The sequence below is a fragment of the Ranitomeya imitator genome, chromosome 4, assembly GCF_032444005.1.
Source record: "Ranitomeya imitator isolate aRanImi1 chromosome 4, aRanImi1.pri, whole genome shotgun sequence".
In the NCBI taxonomy this organism is placed as follows: Eukaryota; Metazoa; Chordata; class Amphibia; order Anura; family Dendrobatidae; genus Ranitomeya; species Ranitomeya imitator.
In genome coordinates this window covers 43,639,649-43,663,513 of record NC_091285.1, presented here as the reverse complement: position 1 = coordinate 43,663,513, position 23,865 = coordinate 43,639,649, and the positions used below count along the sequence as shown (strand labels likewise).

At 45.5% G+C, this 23,865-nt stretch overlaps 1 protein-coding gene across 2 annotated transcripts in view; it reads left to right on the top strand.

Moving 5' to 3' along the window:
• The window catches only part of MAML1 (mastermind like transcriptional coactivator 1), a 72,397-nt gene extending 49,821 nt beyond the window's left edge, over positions 1-22,576 (top strand). Inside the window, exons 2-5 of one of the 2 annotated variants that reach the window (XM_069763606.1) lie at positions 11,366-12,781; positions 13,913-14,212; positions 14,582-14,696; positions 16,147-22,576. In XM_069763606.1, coding sequence (XP_069619707.1) covers positions 11,366-12,781; positions 13,913-14,212; positions 14,582-14,696; positions 16,147-17,144 — 2,829 coding nt within the window. In that variant the 3' untranslated portion in view covers positions 17,145-22,576. Of the gene's footprint in view, positions 1-11,362; positions 12,782-13,912; positions 14,213-14,581; positions 14,697-16,146 lie in introns of both variants that reach the window. The other variant, XM_069763605.1, reaches the window with a different exon arrangement.
• The last annotated feature ends 1,289 nt before the right edge of the window (positions 22,577-23,865 follow it).

Below are 23,865 nucleotides of genomic sequence, written 5' to 3'. Positions count from 1 at the left end.
CGCTTTGGCCGCAGTGTTGTTACATGCCGCTTTGGATGCAGTGGTGTTACATGCCGCTTTGGCTGCAGTGTTGTTACATGCCGCTTTGGCTGCAGTGTTGTTACATGCCGCTTTGGCTGCAGTGTTGTTACATGCCGCATTGGCTGCAGTGTTGTTACATGCCGCTTTGGCCGCAGTGTTGTTACATGCCGCATTGGCTGCAGTGGTGTTACATGCCGCATTGGCTGCAGTGTTGTTACATGCCGCTTTGGCTGCAGTGTTGTTACATGCCTCTTTGGATGCAGTGTTGTTACATGCCACTTTGGCTGCAGTGTTGTTACATGCCACTTTGGCTGCAGTGTTGTTACATGCCTCTTTGGATGCAGTGTTGTTACATGCCACTTTGGCTGCAGTGTTGTTACATGCCACTTTGGCTGCAGTGTTGTTACATGCCGCATTGGCCGCAGTGTTGTTACATGCCGCTTTGGCCGCAGTGTTGTTACATGCCGCTTTGGATGCAGTGGTGTTACATGCCGCTTTGGCTGCAGTGTTGTTACATGCCGCTTTGAATGCAGTGTTGTTACATGCTGCTTTGGCTGCATTGGTGTTACATGCCGCTTTGGATGCAGTGTTGTTACATGCCGCTTTGGATGCAGTGTTGTTACATGCCTCTTTGGATGCAGTGGTGTTACATGCCGCTTTGGCTGCAGTGTTGTTACATGCCGCTTTGGATGCAGTGTTGTTACATGCCGCTTTGGCCGCAGTGTTGTTACATGCCTCTTTGGATGCAGTGGTGTTACATGCCCCTTTTATGCAGTGGTGTTACATGCCGCTTTGGATGCAGTGGTGTTACATGCCGCTTTGGATGCAGTGTTGTTACATGCCGCTTTGGATGCAGTGTTGTTACATGCCGCTTTGGATGCAGTGTTGTTACATGCCGCTTTGGATGCAGTGTTTTTACATGCCGCTTTGAATGCAGTGTTGTTACATGCCCCTTTTATGCAGTGGTGTTACATGCTGCTTTGGCTGCAGTGGTGTTACATGCCGCTTTGGCTGCAGTGGTGTTACATGCTGCTTTGGCTGCAGTGGTGTTACATGCCGCTTTGGATGCAGTGGTGTTACATGCCGCTTTGGATGCAGTGTTGTTACATGCCGCTTTGGATGCAGTGTTACATGCCGCTTTGGATGCAGTGTTTTTACATGCCGCTTTGGATGCAGTGTTGTTACATGCCGCTTTGAATGCAGTGTTTTTACATGCCGCTTTGGATGCAGTGGTCTTACATGCCGCTTTGGATGCAGTGTTGTTACATGCCGCTTTGGATGCAGTGTTTTTACATGCCGCTTTGAATGCAGTGTTGTTACATGCCCCTTTTATGCAGTGGTGTTACATGCTGCTTTGGCTGCAGTGGTGTTACATGCCGCTTTGGCTGCAGTGGTGTTACATGCCGCTTTGGCTGCAGTGGTGTTACATGCCGCTTTGGCTGCAGTGGTGTTACATGCCGCTTTGGATGCAGTGGTGTTACATGCCGCTTTGGATGCAGTGTTGTTACATGCCGCTTTGGATGCAGTGTTACATGCCGCTTTGGATGCAGTGTTTTTACATGCCGCTTTGGATGCAGTGTTGTTACATGCCGCTTTGGATGCAGTGTTTTTACATGCCGCTTTGGATGCAGTGGTGTTACATGCCCCTTTTATGCAGTGGTGTTACATGCCGCTTTGAATGCGGATTGGGAATGGAATTGCTGTGATTTCACCCAAAAATGCAAACTATGTTTACTTTGACATCATTGCGCTTCATACAATACCGTATCTGCTTTGTCGAGATTGTTCCCTTTTTAATGGGAGTGTGTGAGCAGAAAATGACTGTTCAAACCAAGCATCATGGCATGGTGAAACGGTTGCGTTCACCTTTCCATTTCACGTCCTCCTTTTCCTTGATTGACAGCTTTGACTTAAATGGATGGAGGCAGAAAACAAGCAGACCTGGGAAGGTGCACTGAACTGATTAGCCACGCCAAGGGTTTATCTAGCGCCTGTGGATGGTTTGATCAGTCATTTTACACCCTTTGCTAGTTGTTTATGCTGCAGATTGTTTTAGCTAATGTCAAGTGGAGCCCACCCATGACTTTCGTATGGAACTGCATGATTCCGCACGTGCTGCGCATTGTAAAATGAACGTTGTTTCGGGCATATATCATAATGTGTATGTTCTAGCTGAATCACTGCGGTGCTGAACACAAATGTGATCTCCGCACGAGTGAGGATGAACCTGCTGCTCCTATGATTTAAAGGAATAATATTAATAATAAATAATAAAGTAGTGAGTCAGGATGATTAGCCTTTAGCGTGCATGTCTTCTCTGAAGGGAGCTGGGGAGTATGTGAGTGCCAGACGCCTCTGCTGGCAACTTACCGGCAATGATAAAGAACTGGGCATGTTGAAATCCAACATGTCCAACCCTGTTTCTCCTTGACATCATGGCAGAGCTTGGACACCCAAAGACCCTTTTGATGACCGCCTGGTCTTGCAGATATTGGCCAGTTTGGCCCACATTTATCTGATGTATGGCTACCAGTGACTCTTTTACTCTATGGAAATGTGACTGATTTTCAAATGTTTTTCGTTTTTCAGCAGCAGGAAAGTTTCCGCGCCGTCCAGACCAACACGTGATTCCTTCCTGTTGATATTATTTCCTGTGTAGTGAGAAAGCGTGTAAGGTTGTGGATCAGCACTGCTGGTGGAGATGGAGGACTCTCGAGGGATCGGTGGCTCTGGGGTCCTCGCATGTTGCGCCGCATTTATCAAAAGTGACCCCTCAGTAATTAGCGTGTTTTATTGTAGTGCTGTGCTCTCCATGATGCCACTTGTTGCTCCGGAGCCGTTTCTTTAGGTGCCCCCTTATAAGCCGGAGATTGAGCTTCTGCTCGTCACTGGCTCTGATCTGATGTGTATGGCTTAAGCCCCCCATACACCTTTTTAGGTGGGTGTTCGTCCAGCTTCGGTCGCTGCCGTGTTTCCCGTGCACATCATCGCTCGCTCTGTGTACTATGAGAAAGCCAATGCCAGATGATGACTTTTTCTCAGGCAGTACAAAAGATCGCCAGTCCAAAATGGGACTTGTGGGATTTTTCTGTCCCCACATTCATCTGTCAGTGAAGCCCCCACACACATTGGGGTCACCCAAGCCCGTCCATATCGTTGTGTTCGGCTGACGGAAGCTGCCAATTAGTGGTGGGGATATACAGAGCCCGTAAATATGGAGGACTACCTGGCAGCAGTTTTACTAGTCCTCAAGGGATAATCTCCTGCTGATGTCAGTGATTTTATGAAAACTGCAGCAAACAGCAAGTGACCCATTGCTGGAATCAGGGTCTCCGTCTGCACATTCTCCCAGATTAGGTGTCAAAAACCTGGTGATCGATCCCCTTTAAAAGAGGTTGCCCGGTGCTGTTAATGGGAGACGTTTGGGGGTTTGATACTGAGCACCCCACTGATCAGCTGATTTCTGCTCCCACCGAGGACGGGCGACTCCTACACTGTTTAGTGGTCATTCAACAAGCGAGCAAAATGCTGATCTGCCGAGTGATCAGACGGTGTCCGTACGGGCAGCACATCTGGCGGTGTAAGATGGAGGATGTACTAGTACCATGATGTGTGGGGACAGCGTTCGGATTAGCCTGTATAAGGTCGTGTTCACATTGAGGATTTTTTCAGGAGATTTTGGATCAGATAATCTGACATTCCAATTAAAGTGAGTGGTTTTTGAGCTCCTCGTGGTTTTTGGAGAGTTTTTGCTCCTGGATGGGCCATTGTCCAGCTGTTGGATGGTGTGTATGGCGATCTCTCCACTAGAGGGGACTGTGGTGTATACATGGTACCCCGCCATAGTATACAGCGGCGATGGTCCAGATTGTCATCCCAGGCTGGTTTTTCCCAGTACAGAGCTCGGTTTGGCCGTGTTTGCTCTGTAATTCGAGACCGCCGGCTGTAACCGAGTAGCTGGATTGTCTTGTAGGAGATGCTGGTCTCTACATGCCTGAGGGAGACGTTCCTCCATCCAGACTTTCCCAACAACCCCCCAGCCCCATTATGTACGGTCACTGTTTACTAGACCCCATCCTAGGTCCTCCACTCCCATCATGGGACTTCACAAGTGATTATTACCTTCCATTCATCTGGCTTTACTACTTTAGCTTTTATTTCCTCTGTGGCTCCTGATGCCCTAAGGGGGGAAAAGGCACTGTAGCCTAGTCTTTGTTAAGCTGATGTTGGGGGTGGGCAGCTGGCGGCTTTTAGTGGCCCACCAGCTTCCTTCTCTCTACAGAGTGCAGATATATAATGGAGAGTGACTGGTCATGGATGGGGATGGCCGCCGGTTATTGATGGTCGCCACTCTGAGGACACCGGGCACATGGGACATCCCAGTCCGCAGCTATGCCCTGTATTCAGGGGTCTCCATGTTGTGGCAGCATGACCACCGCTGCATTAGGTGTTACACAAATGCAGGACATCTATGGCTTCTCCATAAGTAATGCTGTACACTGGCGCCTTCTCGGACTGTACACAGCTCCTCGGCCATGTTCGCAGGTCTCTGCGTTTTACCTTATGCACATATGTCATACTAGTCTGTAGGGTCACATCGGATGGACAATGGCCGTCCATCCTGTGCATCTTATTTTTGCGTACTAGACTATTTTAGTTTTTGTTGTGCTTTGTTTTTTGTTTTTTTGCAATATTCAATATTAAAAATAGAATTTGAAATGATTACCCAAAATGTTTACATTTTACTGTGACTGGGTTAAAAAAAAAACAAAAACAATAAAATAAAAACTGTTATTAAAGAGAAACTGCCATCAGGTTTTTGCTATTTAATCTAAGAGCAGAATGATGTAGGAGCTGAGAGCCTGATTCCAGGGATGTATCACTTTACTAGGCTGTGTGCTGTAAAAAGTGTTTTATCAGCAGGAGATTATTACTAGAGGACTATGTCTCACATGCAGGGAAGTCAGGCTGATCTGTGTAACCCCGCCCACACCACTGATTGGCTTCCTGTGAATGGTAAGCAAGCTGCCAGTCAGTGTAGTGTGGGCGGGGTTATACTCGGCTCAGAAGTCTGAGCTCTGCTACATCTACATCAGACAAAACAGGGATTCTATCAAAATTGCACCAAGCAGTCGAAGTGACACATCACTGGAATCAGGGTCTCTGCCCCTACATTATGCTGCTAACCGATTCCATCGCAAAAAAACAATTCTCAGCCAATGGTAGCCTACCAGTGATCACTGGATGGGCGAGCATGTCACTTGTTCAGCGGGTCATCGGATTGTTTACAGGCTACATAAAAATAATCGGCAGCACATTGCCCAGTGTTAGAAGGTGAGGTGCTGCCCACACATGAGGCTACATTGGCACAGAACAGTCGTATTAACCGTTCTGATCCCATCAGTATTCATCGGCCCACAGAAAGAAGTCGGTACACAAGTGCCGATCAGGGCTGATTAATGGGCTAAATGGACCCGGACAGCGGCCACAAGGGCTATCACCCACCTACTATAGTACTGACTCAGGGTTACAGACTCGGACCCTCATAGTGGGCTCACTGACCGACTCGTGCAACATGACGTCTGGAAGAGTCAAACAGAAAAATTCTAATGAAAAACCATTATTTTTAGGCAAAAACACTTACATTTGAGTAAATAAAGTGTGACCCAACTGTGAACCCATTTATTTATATATTTATTTATTTTTTGCTTAAATGGCCCTTCACTGTCATCCCTGAGAGTCGGTTTTTGTGCGTGTCAGACACCGGTTCCAGGTTTCGTGTGGGTGTGCGTCTTACTCATCTCACGCCGTCTCTCCCAGGCAGATACTGCCGTACATTACACACGATGGGCGGCGTTGTGCTGACTACTGGGACAAACCTAGGAGGCAGCAGCTCAATCTATCATTTACCTCCGAAATGTGCAGAGGTGGCAGCATGGACTAAATAAAATCCATCTCCGTGCATTTAAAGTGAAGCAACTTTGTCTGTGGTGTTTATTAAAGATCTCCTACCGTTTTGTGCCTACAGCGTCTGTGTATTCCTTTGTGTCGCCATGGTTACTGACTGTAAACAATTATACTGTAGGCTGATCCTGCTATTGTGTGACTACACTTTTAATTTCAGCCATAGAAATGGTGGAGATATGGGAATCTATCACCAGGTTTTTACTACCTCATTTGAGAGCAACATAATGTAGAGACACAGACCCTGATTCCAGTGATGTATCATTTACTCAGCTGTGATTATTCCGGCATAAATGTTTCAATTGGCCAACAGTTGAACATTTTGCTCGTTCGTCAGCTGATTGCCGGGGTATTCACACAGGCCGATAAGGTTGGGACTACACGGCCATCTTGGCCAGGACCCTTCAGTTTTCATTCATTTGTTTGTTTGTTTTTTCTTGCAACTTGCTGGTCACTGTAGTGTAGAGGTGACAATGTGACCGAGGTTACTTGTGTAGCTTCAGTCCACAGCTATGGTGGCCGAGGTCGCCACGTAGCCCCAGCCTATGAAAGCTCATGTAACCATTATTGTCCCATGTAAATGATCCTTATGGCCATGTTCCCACCTGTGAGAACGCTGCGCGGATTTTCTGCACGTATCTGCACTGATTGCACTTTCTTAATGCATTTGTTGGTGCACTTTAGGTGCAGATTTAGCACTGCATTTTTTTAAATGTATTGAAGAAATGCTGGAAATCTTCCCTGAATCGCAGGTGGGAAAAAAAACCCCATTACATTTTTTTTTTCTATTTTCATTTTTTGAAATCGAAATCGAAGCCTATGGTGAGTATAGTAACATAGTAACATAGTTAGTAAGGCCGAAAAAAGACATTTGTCCATCCAGTTCAGCCTATATTCCATCATAATAAATCCCCAGATCTACGTCCTTCTACAGAACCTAATAATTGTATGATACAATATTGTTCTGCTCCAGGAAGACATCCAGGCCTCTCTTGAACCCCTCGACTGAGTTCGCCATCACCACCTCCTCAGGCAAGCAATTCCAGATTCTCACTGCCCTAACAGTAAAGAATCCTCTTCTATGTTGGTGGAAAAACCTTCCCTCCTCCAGACGCAAAGAATGCCCCCTTGTGCCCGTCACCTTCCTTGGTATAAACAGATCCTCAGCGAGATATTTGTATTGTCCCCTTATATACTTATACATGGTTATTAGATCGCCCCTCAGTCGTCTTTTTTCTAGACTAAATAATCCTAATTTCGCTAATCTATCTGGGTATTGTAGTTCTCCCATCCCCTTTATTAATTTTGTTGCCCTCCTTTGTACTCTCTCTAGTTCCATTATATCCTTCCTGAGCACCGGTGCCCAAAACTGGACACAGTACTCCATGTGCGGTCTAACTAGGGATTTGTACAGAGGCAGTATAATGCTCTCATCATGTGTATCAGGACCTCTTTTAATGCACCCCATGATCCTGTTTGCCTTGGCAGCTGCTGCCTGGCACTGGCTGCTCCAGGTAAGTTTATCATTAACTAGGATCCCCAAGTCCTTCTCCCTGTCAGATTTACCCAGTGGTTTCCCGTTCAGTGTGTAATGGTGATATTGATTCCCTCTTCCCATGTGTATAACCTTACATTTATCATTGTTAAACCTCATCTGCCACCTTTCAGCCCAAGTTTCTAACTTATCCAGATCCATCTGTAGCAGAATACTATCTTCTCTTGTATTAACTGCTTTACATAGTTTTGTATCATCTGCAAATATCGATATTTTACTGTGTAAACCTTCTACCAGATCATTAATGAATATGTTGAAGAGAACAGGTCCCAATACTGACCCCTGCGGTACCCCACTGGTCACAGCGACCCAGTTAGAGACTATACCATTTATAACCACCCTCTGCTTTCTATCACTAAGCCAGTTACTAACCCATTTACACACATTTTCCCCCAGACCAAGCATTCTCATTTTGTGTACCAACCTCTTGTGCGGCACGGTATCAAACGCTTTGGAAAAATCGAGATATACCACGTCCAATGACTCACCGTGGTCCAGCCTATAGCTTACCTCTTCATAAAAACTGATTAGATTGGTTTGACAGGAGCGATTTCTCATAAACCCATGCTGATATGGAGTTAAACAGTTATTCTCATTGAGATAATCCAGAATAACATCCCTCATAAACCCTTCAAATATTTTACCAACAATAGAGGTTAGACTTACTGGCCTATAATTTCCAGGTTCACTTTTAGAGCCGTTTTTGAATATTGGCACCACATTTGCTATGCGCCAGTCCTGCGGAACAGACCCTGTCGCTATAGAGTCCCTAAAAATAAGAAATAATGGTTTATCTATTACATTACTTAGTTCTCTTAGTACTCGTGGGTGTATGCCATCCGGACCCGGAGATTTATCTATTTTAATCTTATTTAGCCGGTTTCGCACCTCTTCTTGGGTTAGATTGGTGACCCTTAATATAGGGTTTTCATTGTTTCTTGGGATTTCACCTAGCATTTCATTTTCCACCGTGAATACCGTGGAGAAGAAGGTGTTTAATATGTTAGCTTTTTCCTCGTCATCTACAACCATTCTTTCCTCACTATTTTTTAAGGGGCCTACATTTTCAGTTTTTATTCTTTTACTATTGATATAGTTGAAGAACAGTTTGGGATTAGTTTTACTCTCCTTAGCAATGTGCTTCTCTGTTTCCTTTTTGGCAGCTTTAATTAGTTTTTTAGATAAAGTATTTTTCTCCCTATAGTTTTATATAGTTAAATAGTATATAGTATATAGTATAACGGGGTCATATAACGGCGTTATATAGTATAACGGGGTCTATAAACACACATAGGGCAGCGTGTATGTTTAATCACAAAATATCACATTTTCTGCACACAAAAAGCTGCATTACCTGAGGTGAGAGGGCGGGCTGACGGTGCGATGGCTGGCGGTGCGATGGCGGCGGGCTGACGGTGCGATGGGGGCGGGCTGACGGTGCGATGGGGGCGGGCTGACGGTGCGATGGCGGCGGGCTGGCGGTGCGATGGCGGCGGGCTGACGGTGCGATGGGGGCGGGCTGACGGTGCGATGGGGCGGGCTGACGGTACGATGGGGGCGGGCTGACGGTGCGATGGGGCGGGCTGACGGTGCGATGGCGGCGGGCTGACGGTGCGATGGGGGCGGGCTGACGGTGCGATGGGGCGGGCTGACGGTACGATGGGGGCGGGCTGACGGTACGATGGGGGCGGGCTGACGGTGCGATGGCGGCGGGCTGACGGTGCGATGGCGGCGGGCTGACGGTGCGATGGGGGCGGGCTGACGGTGCGATGGGGGCGGGCTGACGGTACGATGGGGGCGGGCTGACGGTACGATGGGGCGGGCTGACGGTACGATGGGGGCGGGCTGACGGTACGATGGCGGTGGGCTGACGGTGCGATGGCGGCGGGCTGACGGTGCGATGGCGGCGGGCTGACGGTACGATGGGGGCGGGCTGACGGTACGATGGGGGCGGGCTGACGGTACGATGGGGGCGGGCTGACGGTGCGATGGCGGCGGGCTGACGGTGCGATGGCGGCGGGCTGACGGTGCGATGGCGGCGGGCTGACGGTACGATGGCGGCGGGCTGACGGTACGATGGCGGCGCGCTGACTGTGTACGATGGCGGCGGGCTGACGGTATGATGACGTGATATCACAGGTGTACTCCTCCTTTGGGGATGCGGTGTTCTCCTTAAGATCGGCCTGCATTTAGATAATTTCTGCTTCGTTGTGAAATAGCAGGAGGACACTGAGGAAGACGAGGGAGGTGAAGGTGGCACAGCATGTGAATATCTGCCAAAGCAACACCTCAAAACAACCACCCATATGGCGAGACCACCCGTACGGCAATTACTGATCACTTTATAGATCAGAGGGTTATTAATTTGATGTATTGCTGCACATTACCATCATGCCTATTAAACTGCTTGTGCCGCACAGTATACGTGTAGGAACATTAGGGCTATTGGACACATCAGGCGCTGCTAATCCTTTCCCACAATAGGACGCCTCCTCCCGGACTATGTGGAGCAGTAGTCACACATTCTTCTCGGGAACCCTTGTTCTAGTGATCATGGAGACCCCAGGCAGCCAGCCCCTCTAAATTCAACTTTTGCAAGAGTTTGACTTGTCAGTGAATTGGAAATTAAAATGAAAGTCTTGTATGTTGTATTGTTTTGCTGCAGTGTATCAGTGCAGGAGATGTGGAACGGGCCGCAGTTGTTAGTGGGCACTGTGGGAATACTGTGGGGTTTTCCTATATTTTGGGGGTTGTGTTGCGTTTCTATATGCAGTGACTGCGCTTTTTCCCTGTGTCTTCCAGTATATGGTAGAAGTCGTCTGAGGAAAGTGAGTTGTTTTAGTAAGTCTCTAGGAGTAGGAATGCTCCGGCTGGGGCTGCACGCTTCTCCCAAAAGGTCACCATAACCACAGAGGAATTTCTCTGGCTGACACTTTGATTGGAGCTTCTGTTTTATGTGGCTGTGATCGCTCCTTATGGGAACATTTACTGCCCCCTGGTGTACGGCTCTGGGAATTACAACAACACAGCTTGGGCCTTTTTAACTCCTCTGTTTTGAGTGCGTATCAAAAGATATATATATATATATATATATATATATATATATATATATATATATATATATATATATATATATATATATATATATATATTATAGTTGGCATTTCTAGACTTATTTCAGCTATTATATATAATGGTCGTTTTATCACTTTGATTCAGTTCAGATGTACTTTTTTTTTTTTTTTTTAAAGAACTATTCACTTAGACAGCCCTATGGCAAATTAGTACATTGTAAATTATATATTTTACCCCATTCTGAACCTACAAATGTTTTTCCTTCTGACAATCCCTTTTAAAGCGGGTCTGTCACCAATCTGCATACATTACTAAACAGATCTTAGACTTGCAAATGGTGTATTCAATGTGAGAATGGCCATATAATACTTTTGAAAGTTTCTCAATCTCTGGCCAAGCTCCTCAGTGTCCCTCCTCCCTGCTGACTTCTCACGCTGATCAGTACAAGCTGCAGCTGTCGGTCAGGGTGGATGAAGATCGCTCACTATGGACTAATTATTCCTCCACTCTGAAGTGGATTTTCAGATTCTCCAGCCTCGTCAGATCTGATTAATCATATGCGTAGCCAATTTATGGGTTATTTCCATTTGTTACCTGTTATATCTGACTGTTTTCTATTCACTGACCACAATCAGATTTTTGCCCGATGTCCTCATGAACTGTTTTATGAGTTGCTTTTTCTGCTCCCGACTGATCATAAAAATAACTGTCTTTTGTGTTTTTTTTTTTTCTCCCATTTTTTTCCAGCAGCTTCATGACACTGTGAAAAGAAAGCTGGACAGTGCCGCTTCACCTCAGAATGGAGAGCAGCAGAACGGATACGGAGATCTCTTCTCGGTGTCGAAGAAGCTCCGGCACGACGACGGTCTGTCGGGGGTGATCGGAACCGCTAATGGGATGCCTCCAGTCTCCCCCTTGCACCAACTGGACAGCAAGCCTCCGAGCGGCGACTCCCTGCAGCTGAATGGCAGCCACTCAATCGGACTGGATGGGGTCAATAAAAAGTGTCTTCCGGACGCAGGTTTGCAGCTGAACGGGGACGTGGACGATTTCTCCCTTTGCCTCGGCAAAGAAATGAAGCAGGAGCCGGTGGATGACTTGCCGTGCATGCTGTCTAGCGTCGGTGGGTCAATGTGTCAAAATAACTTGATGCCAGACCTAAACCTGAATGAGCAGGAATGGAAAGAACTCATCGAGGAACTGAACAAGTCTGTCCCTGATGAGGACCTGGATGATATTTTTAATGATGACTTAGAAGACAAAAAGGACAAAGATGCCTCACATTCTGCCACGCAGACTCCATTGCCGCAAGACATTCACATCAAAACGGAGTTTTCTCCTGCCGCTTTTGAGCAGGATTCCCTCGGATCGCCTCAAGTCAGGTCGTCGTCTTGTGGGCCTTTTGGTGCGACCCCGTCAGTGCCTGCGAGCAGTTCATCTCCCGTGGTAGGTGGTTCCCAGACTGTGTTTCAGCAGTCTTCTCAGACTGTGACCGAATCTTCCAACCAGACATCAATGCAGCCTTCAAGCCAAGCGCAAAACGTGCAGAGACCTTTAAGCAATGTTTTATTGGGCGGCCAGGGGGCTGGCGCTACCAAAGATATGTCCTCAGCCCACCAACTCCAGCAGATTGCAGTCGCAGCCAAGAAAAAGAGGGACCAGATGCTGCAAAACAAGCAGGCGCCGCAGGTCCATCCATCAAATCCAATGACCAACTGGCCGCAGTCAGGATCTTCTCAGAGTCCTCTCGGCGTCCCCTTTACCATGGATAAACCTACCAGCCCTTCTGTTTACCAGCAAGACTTTAATAACCAGAAACTTATGATGCCTAACATGAACAAAAACTCCCCGCGTGGCGGCACCACCTATATGCAGGCGAACCACGTCGCCATGATCGCTCATAAACCCGCAAACGGTCTAAATCCCACCCAGTCTGCAGGTCCCAATGCCATGCTGGACTATGGCAACACCTTACCCCTCTCACATTACGAGGCCGACTGCGGCCCGGGGCTTGTCGCCCAAAATCCGAACAAGAATGTAATGATATCATATCTTCAGCGGCAGCAGGCGGCGCAGCAGCTGCCTCCTATGACGGAGGAACAGAGCCGAATATTTATAAAGCACAAGGCTGGAATTTCTTACAGGCCATTAGTATCACATGGGCAGGTAAGTGCCGAGTGACAGTATTATTTGGGCAAATTTAACATTACCAAACCTTTGTTTCCCTGCTCCTGGCAGCAGGCACAAGGTGACCATACTCATCAGATTTCTGCCCGACTGACAGACCATCTTAGGTATATGGCCTTGTCCTGACTGCCCCAATGGCAGATGTTTAGGGTTAAGAAGAATCAAGCATGTTGGATTTTAACATGCCCCATACTTTGTTCTTAGGTAGGGGGGCCACATTCAGTCAGTAGTTTATTCCCTTCCTCCCATCAAGAATGCACATTTGGCCAAACGCCATAAGATACTAGTCTGCAGATCCAGCTCAATTGGTAAGATATACTGACAATATATTTATGGCGGTCAAACCGATGAGGTTAGTAGCGGACACTATCTGATATGATCTGCACTAAAATATCCTAATGATGTTTTATAAAAAAAATAATCGGTGGCTCTGACATGTGCAACACAAAATATTTTATAAAATAAAATTACTAACTATGTATCATGACAATTTTTATATCAAAAGTAAATTGTAAGAGCAAATGCAGACCAATAATAGTCAGAATTTAAATGATCTGTATGATATGCAACCAATAGCGAAACACTACAATATATGAAAGTATGTATAGCTATGGTAATAAAACAGGTCCTTAACTAGGATATCATGCAAGATCTCAAGCGGCAATGTTCAGTAACAAACAGTACAAACAAAGGGGTTTTTCCTTGTGCAAGTATCACTGTGTATCTACCAACACGTGTTTCGCTCACACTTCCTCTGGGAAACTCCATTCCATGAGGAAGCGTGAGCGAAACGTGCGATGGAGAATAAATACATATATGCACGATTGGCTTATAGTGGTAGCTAATCTCTTGTGAGCAGAAAAGATGTTGAAATTCAACGTACCCTGCAAGTGTGGAAAAGTGTCAAGATACACGAGATTTAATTGTCTGGTCTGAATAATGATATTTTAATGTTTATGCCCACCTTCAGGACTGTATGAGGGTTCTCATCCTCTTAAAAATAATATAGAATACAATCTGTACATTTTGCTGTTATTTATTTATTTCCAAAGTATTTTTGACAGGGTTTTGTTATAATGTGGCATTTTCTTCTCATTGAAAAATTTACAGGACCAGAATCCACAGCCCAATGTGCCCCGTGTCCCGGTGTCGGTGGGAGGCCCCGGTGTGGTGTCACAGCCACCGGCAGTGTCCATGTCTGGCAACCACGCCAATGCCACATACCTGAACAGTCAGCAGCAAGCCTTGATAAAACAGCAGCAACAACAACAGCAACAACAACAGCAGCAGCAACAGCAGCTTCTCCTGGAGCAGCAAAAACAGCGAGAGCAGAAGCAGCAACTACTTCTGGAGCAGCAAAAACAGCAGTACCTCCGGGGGCAACGGCAGCAGCAGCTCCTGGCAGAGCAGGTAAGGGAGCCGATTACAGGAGGCCCCATGAATGAACTCCACACAAGACACAAAATTACTGTTGAAAAGGCCCATGACTCCTCCTAAGAAGCAGGAGATGGGTATTAGATATCACTGAAGACCATTAGCCGTTTACTGAAACATAGCCTCAACATTTTTCATAATGTTATATTAGGGAATTGATATGTAGCCCCCCTATTCACCTCACCTACCTGTTTTTAACACTTTCACTGCCAAGGACCTACATAATACTTCGTCTCTTTATGCCTGTGCCACTGTCTTGCCTTTCTGTTTGTATTGCCACATATGCCCAAAAGTGTCATGGAACCCTATAGGCATTTGTCTATTACATTTTTTTTTCCATAATAGGAGAAGCAAAGGCACCAACAGGAGCAACTACAGCGGCATCTCACCAGACCACCCCCTCAGTACCAGGACCAGCAACAGAGTTCATATCCCCAGCAGGCAGTGGGCCCTTTTCAGGGTAAGGACACCAGACATTTATATCAATCGGTGTTTGCAATGCTTTAAAAAAAAAAAAAAAAGTAGCCCCTCTTGGAAGCTGATAACATGACTGACAATAGGTGACAATGAAAGCTTACCTCCTCTCCCTCCCTGCACAGTGACCTCTGCACAGAGCATGCCTAGAAGTCCCCCATAGTAGTTAGTCATTTTCTCACTGAGGTTTCTTGTTTGTGTGGCTTCTCTAAAGAAGTTTTCCGAGCTGATGTTCACAGTTCTTAAAGGCGCTGTCCGTCTTTGAGCAACTTCAGACATGTAGCTTATGTGACTGCAGACTTGTGAATCCTCACATCAAGCGCACTGTGAGGATTCGCCAGCGCCGTGACCTCAAGCTTGTGATTTGCATTCGTCAGGCCACATTACAACTAGACTGTATGTAACCTTCCTCACCACACTTATATTGTGCCCATCTAGTCGGCACATGACGGCATGTGTGCAAATCCTATGCTTGATGTCGCACACTCATTACTCCCAGCACTGGTACAAGAGAATCCTCGCAGTGTGCGGTCTGAGGATTTTACAAACCTGCAGTCACATAGTGACAACAGAATTTGAAATTAAGAATGGACAACCCCTTTAACTTGATTTTACGCTTTACATTTATCAAGAAGCACCAGTATAACTGCTAACTGACTGATTGCTGGAGTCTCAACCAATCGCAAGAACTGTAGTAATGGAGCAGTGCTTTCTCACACACTGCCAGTATGTTCTGCATCTTTGAGAAGGCCAAACTTAGCACAGTTTAGCTCTTGGCTATTTTCTGGCACTCCCATAGGCAAATAATTGGTGGTGTGCATGAGGGCTCCCCAGCGACCAGCAAGTTATTGCCTATCCAGGAGCTGAGCCCCTTTACACACGACAGCAACCACAGCTTACTTTAACGCAGGCCAGGGTTGCGGGTTCATGGCTGTCCCCTAACTTGGGCCAGGGTCGCGGGTTCATGGCTGTATCCTGATGTGGGTGCGGGTCCATGGCTATCCCCTGATGCGCGTCCATATCAGTGTCCTGATGCGGGTTCATGGCAGTTCCCTGATGCGGGTCCATGGCTGTCTCCTGATGCAGGCCCGGGGCGCAGGTCCATGGCTGTCTCCTGATGCGGCCGTGGGTCCATGGCAGTCCCCTGATGCGGGCCCGGGGCGCAGGTCCATGGCAGTTCCCTGATGCGGGCGTGGGTCCATGGCTGTCCCCTGATGCGGGCGTGGGTCCATGGCTGTCTCCTGATGCGAGCCCGGGGCGCAGGTCCATGGCAGTCCCCTGATGTTTAGCTGATGGCTATTGAAGGTTTATGACCAGCTTTTAGATGAGGCATTCTGCACTCTTGTCTTCCTCCATCCAATTGGAAGAAGATAAGCTTGTCAGAATGGCAGTAAATAGAGTAAGCCTTTACCATTATTGTTCCATTTCTTTTGTAGGGTCTGCCTCAGTTATGCCTGGGGTGAACAGTATGGCACATCAGACCTCAGGGAGTCCACGCATGTTTTCCCAGTCACAGACGATGCTCCAGATGACGGGGGGCCACTCTGCTGTTCCATCCTTGTCTTCTGTTGCAAGTTCTCAAGAACGAGCGGTTTCCCAGTACCCCAATATGCAGAATGTGCAGCGTAGCGGAATGTACAACATGGGATCAGGCCTCCCACAGATGGTTACGAATCATGCAGCGCAGGGTAACATGCCCAACGGACAGCCTCAGATACAGAGGCAGCCAAATCTAGGACAAGGAAACGGCCTTCCCGCTGGTTACGGACCAAACCACATGGTAAATCCGGCTCTAGCAGCACAGCATAATAAAGCCGGGATGAACCATGCTATGTCTAAGGCTCAAATGCCAAGAATGCCTGCCGGCATGGCATCGCAGAATCCAGGATGGCAGCATCAACAAATGCAAAACATGAACAATCAGCCCCAAGGAAACAATGGCTTGTCTGCCTTCAGTACGGCCAATCCTGGTTTTCACCTCCAGCAGAATCACCACAAGATATCCAACCAAGCATTTGGCCAAGGTCTGCCACAGGTTGGCCTAGGAGCTGGTCGACCTATGAACTCGCTGAGCAGCTCTGTCCCTGGTCAGATGATGCCAAATTTGGCTTCCCAGCAAAGGACAAATCCTGCCGGTCAACAGCCAGCACCTAATCAGCAGGTCCTACCTGTGATGAGCCAAACAGTGCCAGACTTGACGGCGTTCACCCAGAACCCTGGCCAGCAAATGGCCAACCGAGCTGGGCTCCATTGTACGCAAAATTACCAAGTGAGGTCGACGGGTCAGGACCTTTCATTTGGATTTGGTGGACAGTCGGGCAATGCCGGGTTACAGAACTTGTCGGGGGATGCAGATTTGTTGGACTCCTTGCTCAAAAACAGGACTTCAGAAGAATGGATGAATGACTTGGATGAGTTATTGGGGAACCATTGATACCGAGCCTGGATTCCTGTTTTTTTTTTTTTTTTTTTTTGGGGGGGGGGGGAGTTATATTAATTTTGAGAACATTTTAGTGCATTTTATGAACAAAAACTAAAATGTGCATTTTCTTTTTGGACCAAAAACCTGTGCCATTGAGATACTGTTGTCCCCTGAGGCTGGAACATAAAATGGCCTGCTGCTTCCTTCCCCACCCCCGATGGCCACAGATGCCTGGAGCATATGTGGGTCGTTCTGCTCACCACTGCCTGTCTCTGTCATTGTTGATGGCAGGACCCCTCTTCCCAGCTCTACAAATGCCTTATTTTTCAGAAGCACTGTGGGGAGTGATGGGTCCGCAGTAGCAGAGAGCCAGATGAATGCTACTATAGATAGTACTTGGAAGCGAACGCTTAAATCTCATCACTGTTTCCTGAAGGATGAGGCCACTTCATCACAACACCCCGTTATTTCCTTTACCTCGCCCCACTGTGAAACCGCACTCGGGAGGTGATCCGTAGCTGTTCTCGGTGGCAGAGAACCTCCATCTTCTCCTATGTAATACCACAAATAATCACGGTCAATAAAGGAAAGCTTTAGGGGAACACCTTCTAGCACCCCATTGTGCCCCCCAGTACAATCTGATCGCCTGTACTTTAATTTTACCAACTTATCTCCATAGTGTAATATGGAAACTTTACAAATATTGCTAAAGCCATGTTCCCACATGCAAACAACCCTTTTTAACGCGTTATTTTCTGGAGGCGTCTACACCAAAATATTCAATAGCAATTTGCTCTGATTGTCTGACTGCAATTTTTTTAATGTATTTTTCGTGCAGAAAATGTAAGTTGCAGGTTTTTTTTTTGCATAATCTCTGGGATTTTTAACTAAAAGCGCAGTTGCGCTTGTATCAGGCTTCACGAACAAGCCTATAGTGGAGGGAAAAAAGACACGCAATCCAAAAGAGTCTTTAAACCCACAGTAGGCATTAGTTTTCATGAAGTCGCGTGCATTTTGCTTGCACTGTTATTTACAGTGGTTTTTCTGCACTAAAGAAAAAACTGCGGAAAAAATCGCAGCATTTATGTAGTAACACGGCCATTGACCTTTGCGAAGTTTTTTCCTTCGTTGTCCTCAACTTGCGCTCCTTTATTTTGCAATCACTAGAGAAGTTCGCTTTAAAGTTTGTTTGTTTTTTTTCTTTTTTTTTTTATATTGCTCTTGCTTTTTTTCAAAAGTAGGAGCAATAAAAACTACAGCTGCTCCTTTGCAACATGCAGCAAACTGTGACTTTGCTAGTAAACGGCCGTCTAGTGTCCATCGCTAAGGAGCAACTGCCCAAAAGTAGTGAAAACTTTCTCCAGTGATTCCATCTTGTATCAATCTTGTTTATTTCCTACACCAGCCCATTCATTTTCACCGGGGGGAGGGCTGTGGAGTCGGAAAGCCAAACCTCCGACTCCAACTCCTCAGTTTCCATGATACCAACTCCGACTCCACCAAAATGGCCTCCGACTCCACAGCCCTGCTGACTAGATGCCTTACAGTGAGACAGAGTTTGATAAAATGAGGAAAAGAATAGATGAATATTTGAGCTGTATATGAGATTTCTTCTTTGCATATTTGCAGTTCTGATTGATCCAGTCATTACAAAGGAGAGAAGGGTAATTGAGGAGGATTTCTGGGGTGTGTTCTACACTTTAATATTCTTTTCTCTACAAAACAAAAAGAGCTATGCTAAAAGATGCAGAGGGGAAGTCTGGAATCCAGTGCTGAGAATTGTATGGATCCGGCCCCTCATCAGTACATTTCCATTTGGGTTCTGCACCAAGTTATAGAAGCAAGCAATCTGCCACCAGGGTTGGCGACATGGGTCACCCGAAAACACTTACACACAAACCTATGCAACAGTGGGACTTTCTGCAGTCCTATGTTCATTATCTGGGATAGATCTAGCATCACCATTTCCCCACATCAGTGTCCTGTTCTTTTTAATATAGTTTTACTCCTCTTACTCCACTCGGCACTTTCTTCCTTTAACCCACATCAAGTTTAATACATAAACTTTGTCCTTATTTATTTTTTTCCACCTTTTTTCCATTTTTTTTTTTTTTTTTTACATGCTGCCTTAACTAGCAGTCCATATTGCTTGCTTCTGACCAGTCCAGGGTTCTTCACCATTGTGCCTTTTAGAAGCTAAGAATTTCTGTAATGTCACAGTAAGAGAGTCGGTCACCCACAATCACAATTGTTGAAGGTTTTTTTTTTTAGTCTTCTTTAAATGCCACTTTTTTAGGACTATGTATCGGCAATATTAATGGAGGGCCTGAGCATCCAGAACACCTTGTAAGTAAGCGGAGACCTGATTGCATCAGGTGCCTATACACGAGATGGCAGTCGGCTAACCATTTTTCAATTGTAAGGGTACCGTCACACAGTGGCATTTTGATCGCTACGACGGCACGATCCGTGACGCTCCAGCATCGTAACAATATCGCTCCAGCGTCGTAGACTGCTGTCACACTTTGCAATGTATGACGCTGGAGCGATAATTTCATGACGTATGTGCGATGTAGAAGCCGTTGGTTACTATGCGCACATCGTATACAATATCGTGCACACCTTTGTTACACCATGCGATCATGCCGCCACAGCGGGACACTAGACGACGAAAGAAAGTTTCAAACGATCTGCTACGACGTACGATTCTCAGCGGGGTCCCTGATCGCAGGAGCGTGTCTGACACAGCGAGATCGCTGGAACGTCACGGATATATCGCTGGAACGTCATGGATCGTGCCGTCGTAGCGATCAAAATGCCACTGTGTGACGGTACCCTAAGGTCAGAGAAATCCAGTTAACTCTGAGCTGGTGGGTGGCCACTAGCTGCTTAATCCTTCATGCACACAGAGGGGAAATCCTAATCTTCATTTCTTAGCACGATGACAAACAACTGCAAACATGAGGACATTATATAGAAATACTCATCAGTGTAGCTGTGAATCCAGCACAGGGATGAAATCACGCTTGTTAGGAAGGTCAGCACAACCTGTCTGTGTATTCCTCTGCTTGTTTTCCCACCCTGCTCCACACTCCTCCTCCCCATATAGTCTAAAAGGAGAGGTAACTTGAGGCCTCAATGTGCTTGTCTTCAGCAAGAAAAAGCTGAGCTTTTCTTTACAGAATAGAAGGGAGAGATCGAGAGAGGGGTTGAAAGAAAAGAAGTATCTCATAGGAGGAGACAAAGTAAAATTTTCTGATATTTGTCTGTACTTTTGATTTTTGAAGTTTGTTGAAAGTGCAGTTCCCTTCTAGTGTGTGTGGGGCCCTAGTTTATAGAGAAGTGAACTATTATCGTACAGTGATGTGGGGGATGGGTAACTAAAGGACATTGTCCTGGAGAACCAGACTGTGAACCTGACTAGACTCTTATCTCAATTACACAAGAGGTTTCTTCCATGTAATGGAAGGGGTGAAAAAAAACAACATTGAGTAATTTTCTTTTTTCGGTGATAAAGGGAATGTTTCCTTTTTCGCTCTCTAATAATCTTGTCTCTTAATGAACCCGCTAGTAGTTTACCACCGTTCTGGTTATGCTGAGATACGGTACTTACAATTTCTCTCTTTTGTACAGAATATGCATTTTTGCAAGTGTACACCATTTTGAGTGGCATCACCAGTTTTTACAAAGTTGATGTTAATGTTCATCCATGGTTTCTCCTTTTAGATGCCAGTCAATGCACTATGATTTCAATTAATTTCTTCTAGTGATGGCGGCCTCTGTTGTCTTGGTTTTGCGTTGAGTTGGAATTGCCAAAGGATCACATCAGATTCACAGGTGCAGGGAGTGAATGTCCACCACAAGCCACAAAGGGCTCAATCTTACTTCAGCCTTGTCAAAGTCAGCTTGACCGTAGTAGATTCCGGCTGCTGAACCTCAGAGAGCGCGTATCAGACACCGACCGCATTATTGCAGCGAGGCGGCGGTTTTGACAGAACCTATATCTAAAAATCGACTGAATCCTGACTTGGGTGACTAGTTCGAGGCTGGACTCTAATGGCGTCGCCCTGCTACCGCTCTCCGCAGCATTAATTTCACGACTGGTTCCATTTTACTAGCCTCAGTCTTACAGCAATAAATATAGGGCCAATGTTGAGAGAGGACAATGCCCGATTCTTGAAATCAAATAGATTGTCCACATCTGGGGATGTTTTTGTTCATATTTTTTTTTCTCAAATACATGTATTTGAGGTTAAAAATATAATTCAGCTGGAGTAGCTTAAACCTAAAAATTAAAAATCAGAAACTCTACCATTGGACCACCATAACGAGCTCACTGACTGATTGCCAGACATCATTCTGCAGTGACACTTTTTTTTTTTTTATGGAACTCAATTACAGAAATAATTCTTAGCCCCAAATAATGGTTTCGGGCATAATATTACTTGGGCCCCCACCGATTTCTAGAATTCTCCAGTCTACAGAATCTATGCCTGGTAGATTTCGCAAAGAGTTGAATGTTTTTTTTTGTTATTTTTCTTGGATGAATTTCTCTAGTAAATTTACGTCAGAGCAGTTGTTCCCATTGGGACACAATAAATAAAAATTTTTTTTCCTAAATTTTACTGAATTTCATGTGTTTAATAATAAAAACATTTTGGCCAAACCCCCTATAAATGATGCTGCCGTGGTGGGAACTCTCTTCTAGCCATTTTCATGCACTGAGGTCGAGTGATGCCTGTAACCTATGTTAGTGGTTACATCGCAGGTCGTACACAGAATTTAAGAGTATTTTTGGGGGGTTGTTCAGTCTCTTTATGTTCGTCTTGTCTATGTTTCTGCCAGTAGCTCCGCTCATTTCAATTCTTTTCCACTGACTTTATGCACCAGTACAGTTGGCAATAATTATTTTGTTTTTGTGGGCGAGACTGGGGTAAAGAATAGTGATCACTGTGGAGCATACTAGTGCTGCGGGCCTGTAGGTAGTAATCGCCCGCTAATTAGTAAGCAAGGGGTAACTGCTTCCTAGTGGCCGTCAGTCCCAGCGTTCTGCTCTTCTCCTCTGAATTCACTTCCTCTGTAAATAATCGTTTACAGTTTTATATATAAAAAAAAATTACAAAATTAGATCCTGACTGTATATTTTTTAACTTTTTTTTTATAGATTTTAAAAGAAACTGTAATTCTTTATATATATATTTTTCCTTGTCTCTAGGGGATGTATGTAACTTTCTTTTTTATTTTATTTCTTCCCCTTTGCTTGTAAATGGAGATGACTTTCTGAACATCGGCCTTTTTTTTTTTTTTATTTTCTGAAAATGTGTAAAAAATAAAACCAAACAATACTTTATTCTTGTACTACAGATATGGCTTACTAAAGAGAAAGAAATCCACTTATGTTCTGCCATTCAAAAAAAAATAAAATAAAGTATTTTGTTAGAGTATTTGGTGATGTGTGCCTTATTTAACAGAAGGTTTGGTCAAAAGGAAGCTGTCAGCAGGATTGTGCTCCGTAACCTACACAGTGTCAGGTCAGCGCCGTTATACTGATTAAAGGGAACCTGTCACCTGAATTTGGCGGGACTGGTTTTGGGTCATTTGGGCGGAGTTTTCGGGAAGATTGCCTTGCGCAGGCGTGTACTATGGAGGACAGAGAATGAACTTCAATCCAATATTGCAGCCAGCATGCAGCCAGCGAGTAAGGAAAGGGTGAATCAAACACCCCAAAACTCCGCCCATATGACCCAAAACCAGTCCCGCCAAATTCAGGTGACAGAGTCCCTTTAATGAGACCTGGCGATGAAATCCGTCTTGTGGTTGTTTAATCTGTCAGAAGCCATACAGATGAATACCTAACCAGAGTACCACATGAAGACCCCCCACAGACCGCCCCGGAGCACGAGCATATCATTAACTCAAAACTGAAAATGAAGATTACACAACAACCACAAGACTGATTTCATTAACCAAGTTATCATTGTAATCAGCGCCGACCTGACAGTGTCTGTAGGTTACTGAGCACAATCCTGCTGACAGGTTCCCTTTTAAAAATAAACTTTTTTTTCAACTTCAAAACTACAATGCACCATGGTGTCTGTTTTTAAGTTCTATTTGATCTGGTTAAGATGATGTGGGGAAAAAAAGTACTCTGGAATTGATTGCAAAAAAAATTGCATGGGCGTAAAAAAAAATAAATAAAAAAATACCCTGGTCCCTTCAGTTTTGATACTTTTTAGCTTCAATCCTTCAAGAGTTGGATCCAGTCTGTTGTTTTGACTTTTCATCCTGTAATAAAGGGAAACTGCATCCAAGATGACACTTGTATCCCAACAGTGACTATAGAATGGAAAAGAAGCAGTGACATGGATGGCAAATGGTCACCTGACTAAAATTCTTTATGCGAGGTAAGATTAAAATTCTGGAGAACCTTGGAGAGATTAATAGTAAGATTATCTTTTGCTGATCCTTCCTTCCTCCATGTCTCACTGATGAGGTGTGACCATGTAAGCAGTCGTTGGGAATTATCTGAGGATTCCCTTTCTAGACGATGACAGATTTAGGAATTTGTGATAAGCGCTTCTTGTGTTGTATTGAAAAAAGTGATGAGCGCAAGTGTTCGTTACTCGAGTTTGCTGAGGGCGCTCGGGTGTGCACCAAGTCTCGCGGATGCTCCAGTGACAAATGTTTTGCAGCTGTTAGCCATAAAACATGTTGGGATTGCCTGACAAACACG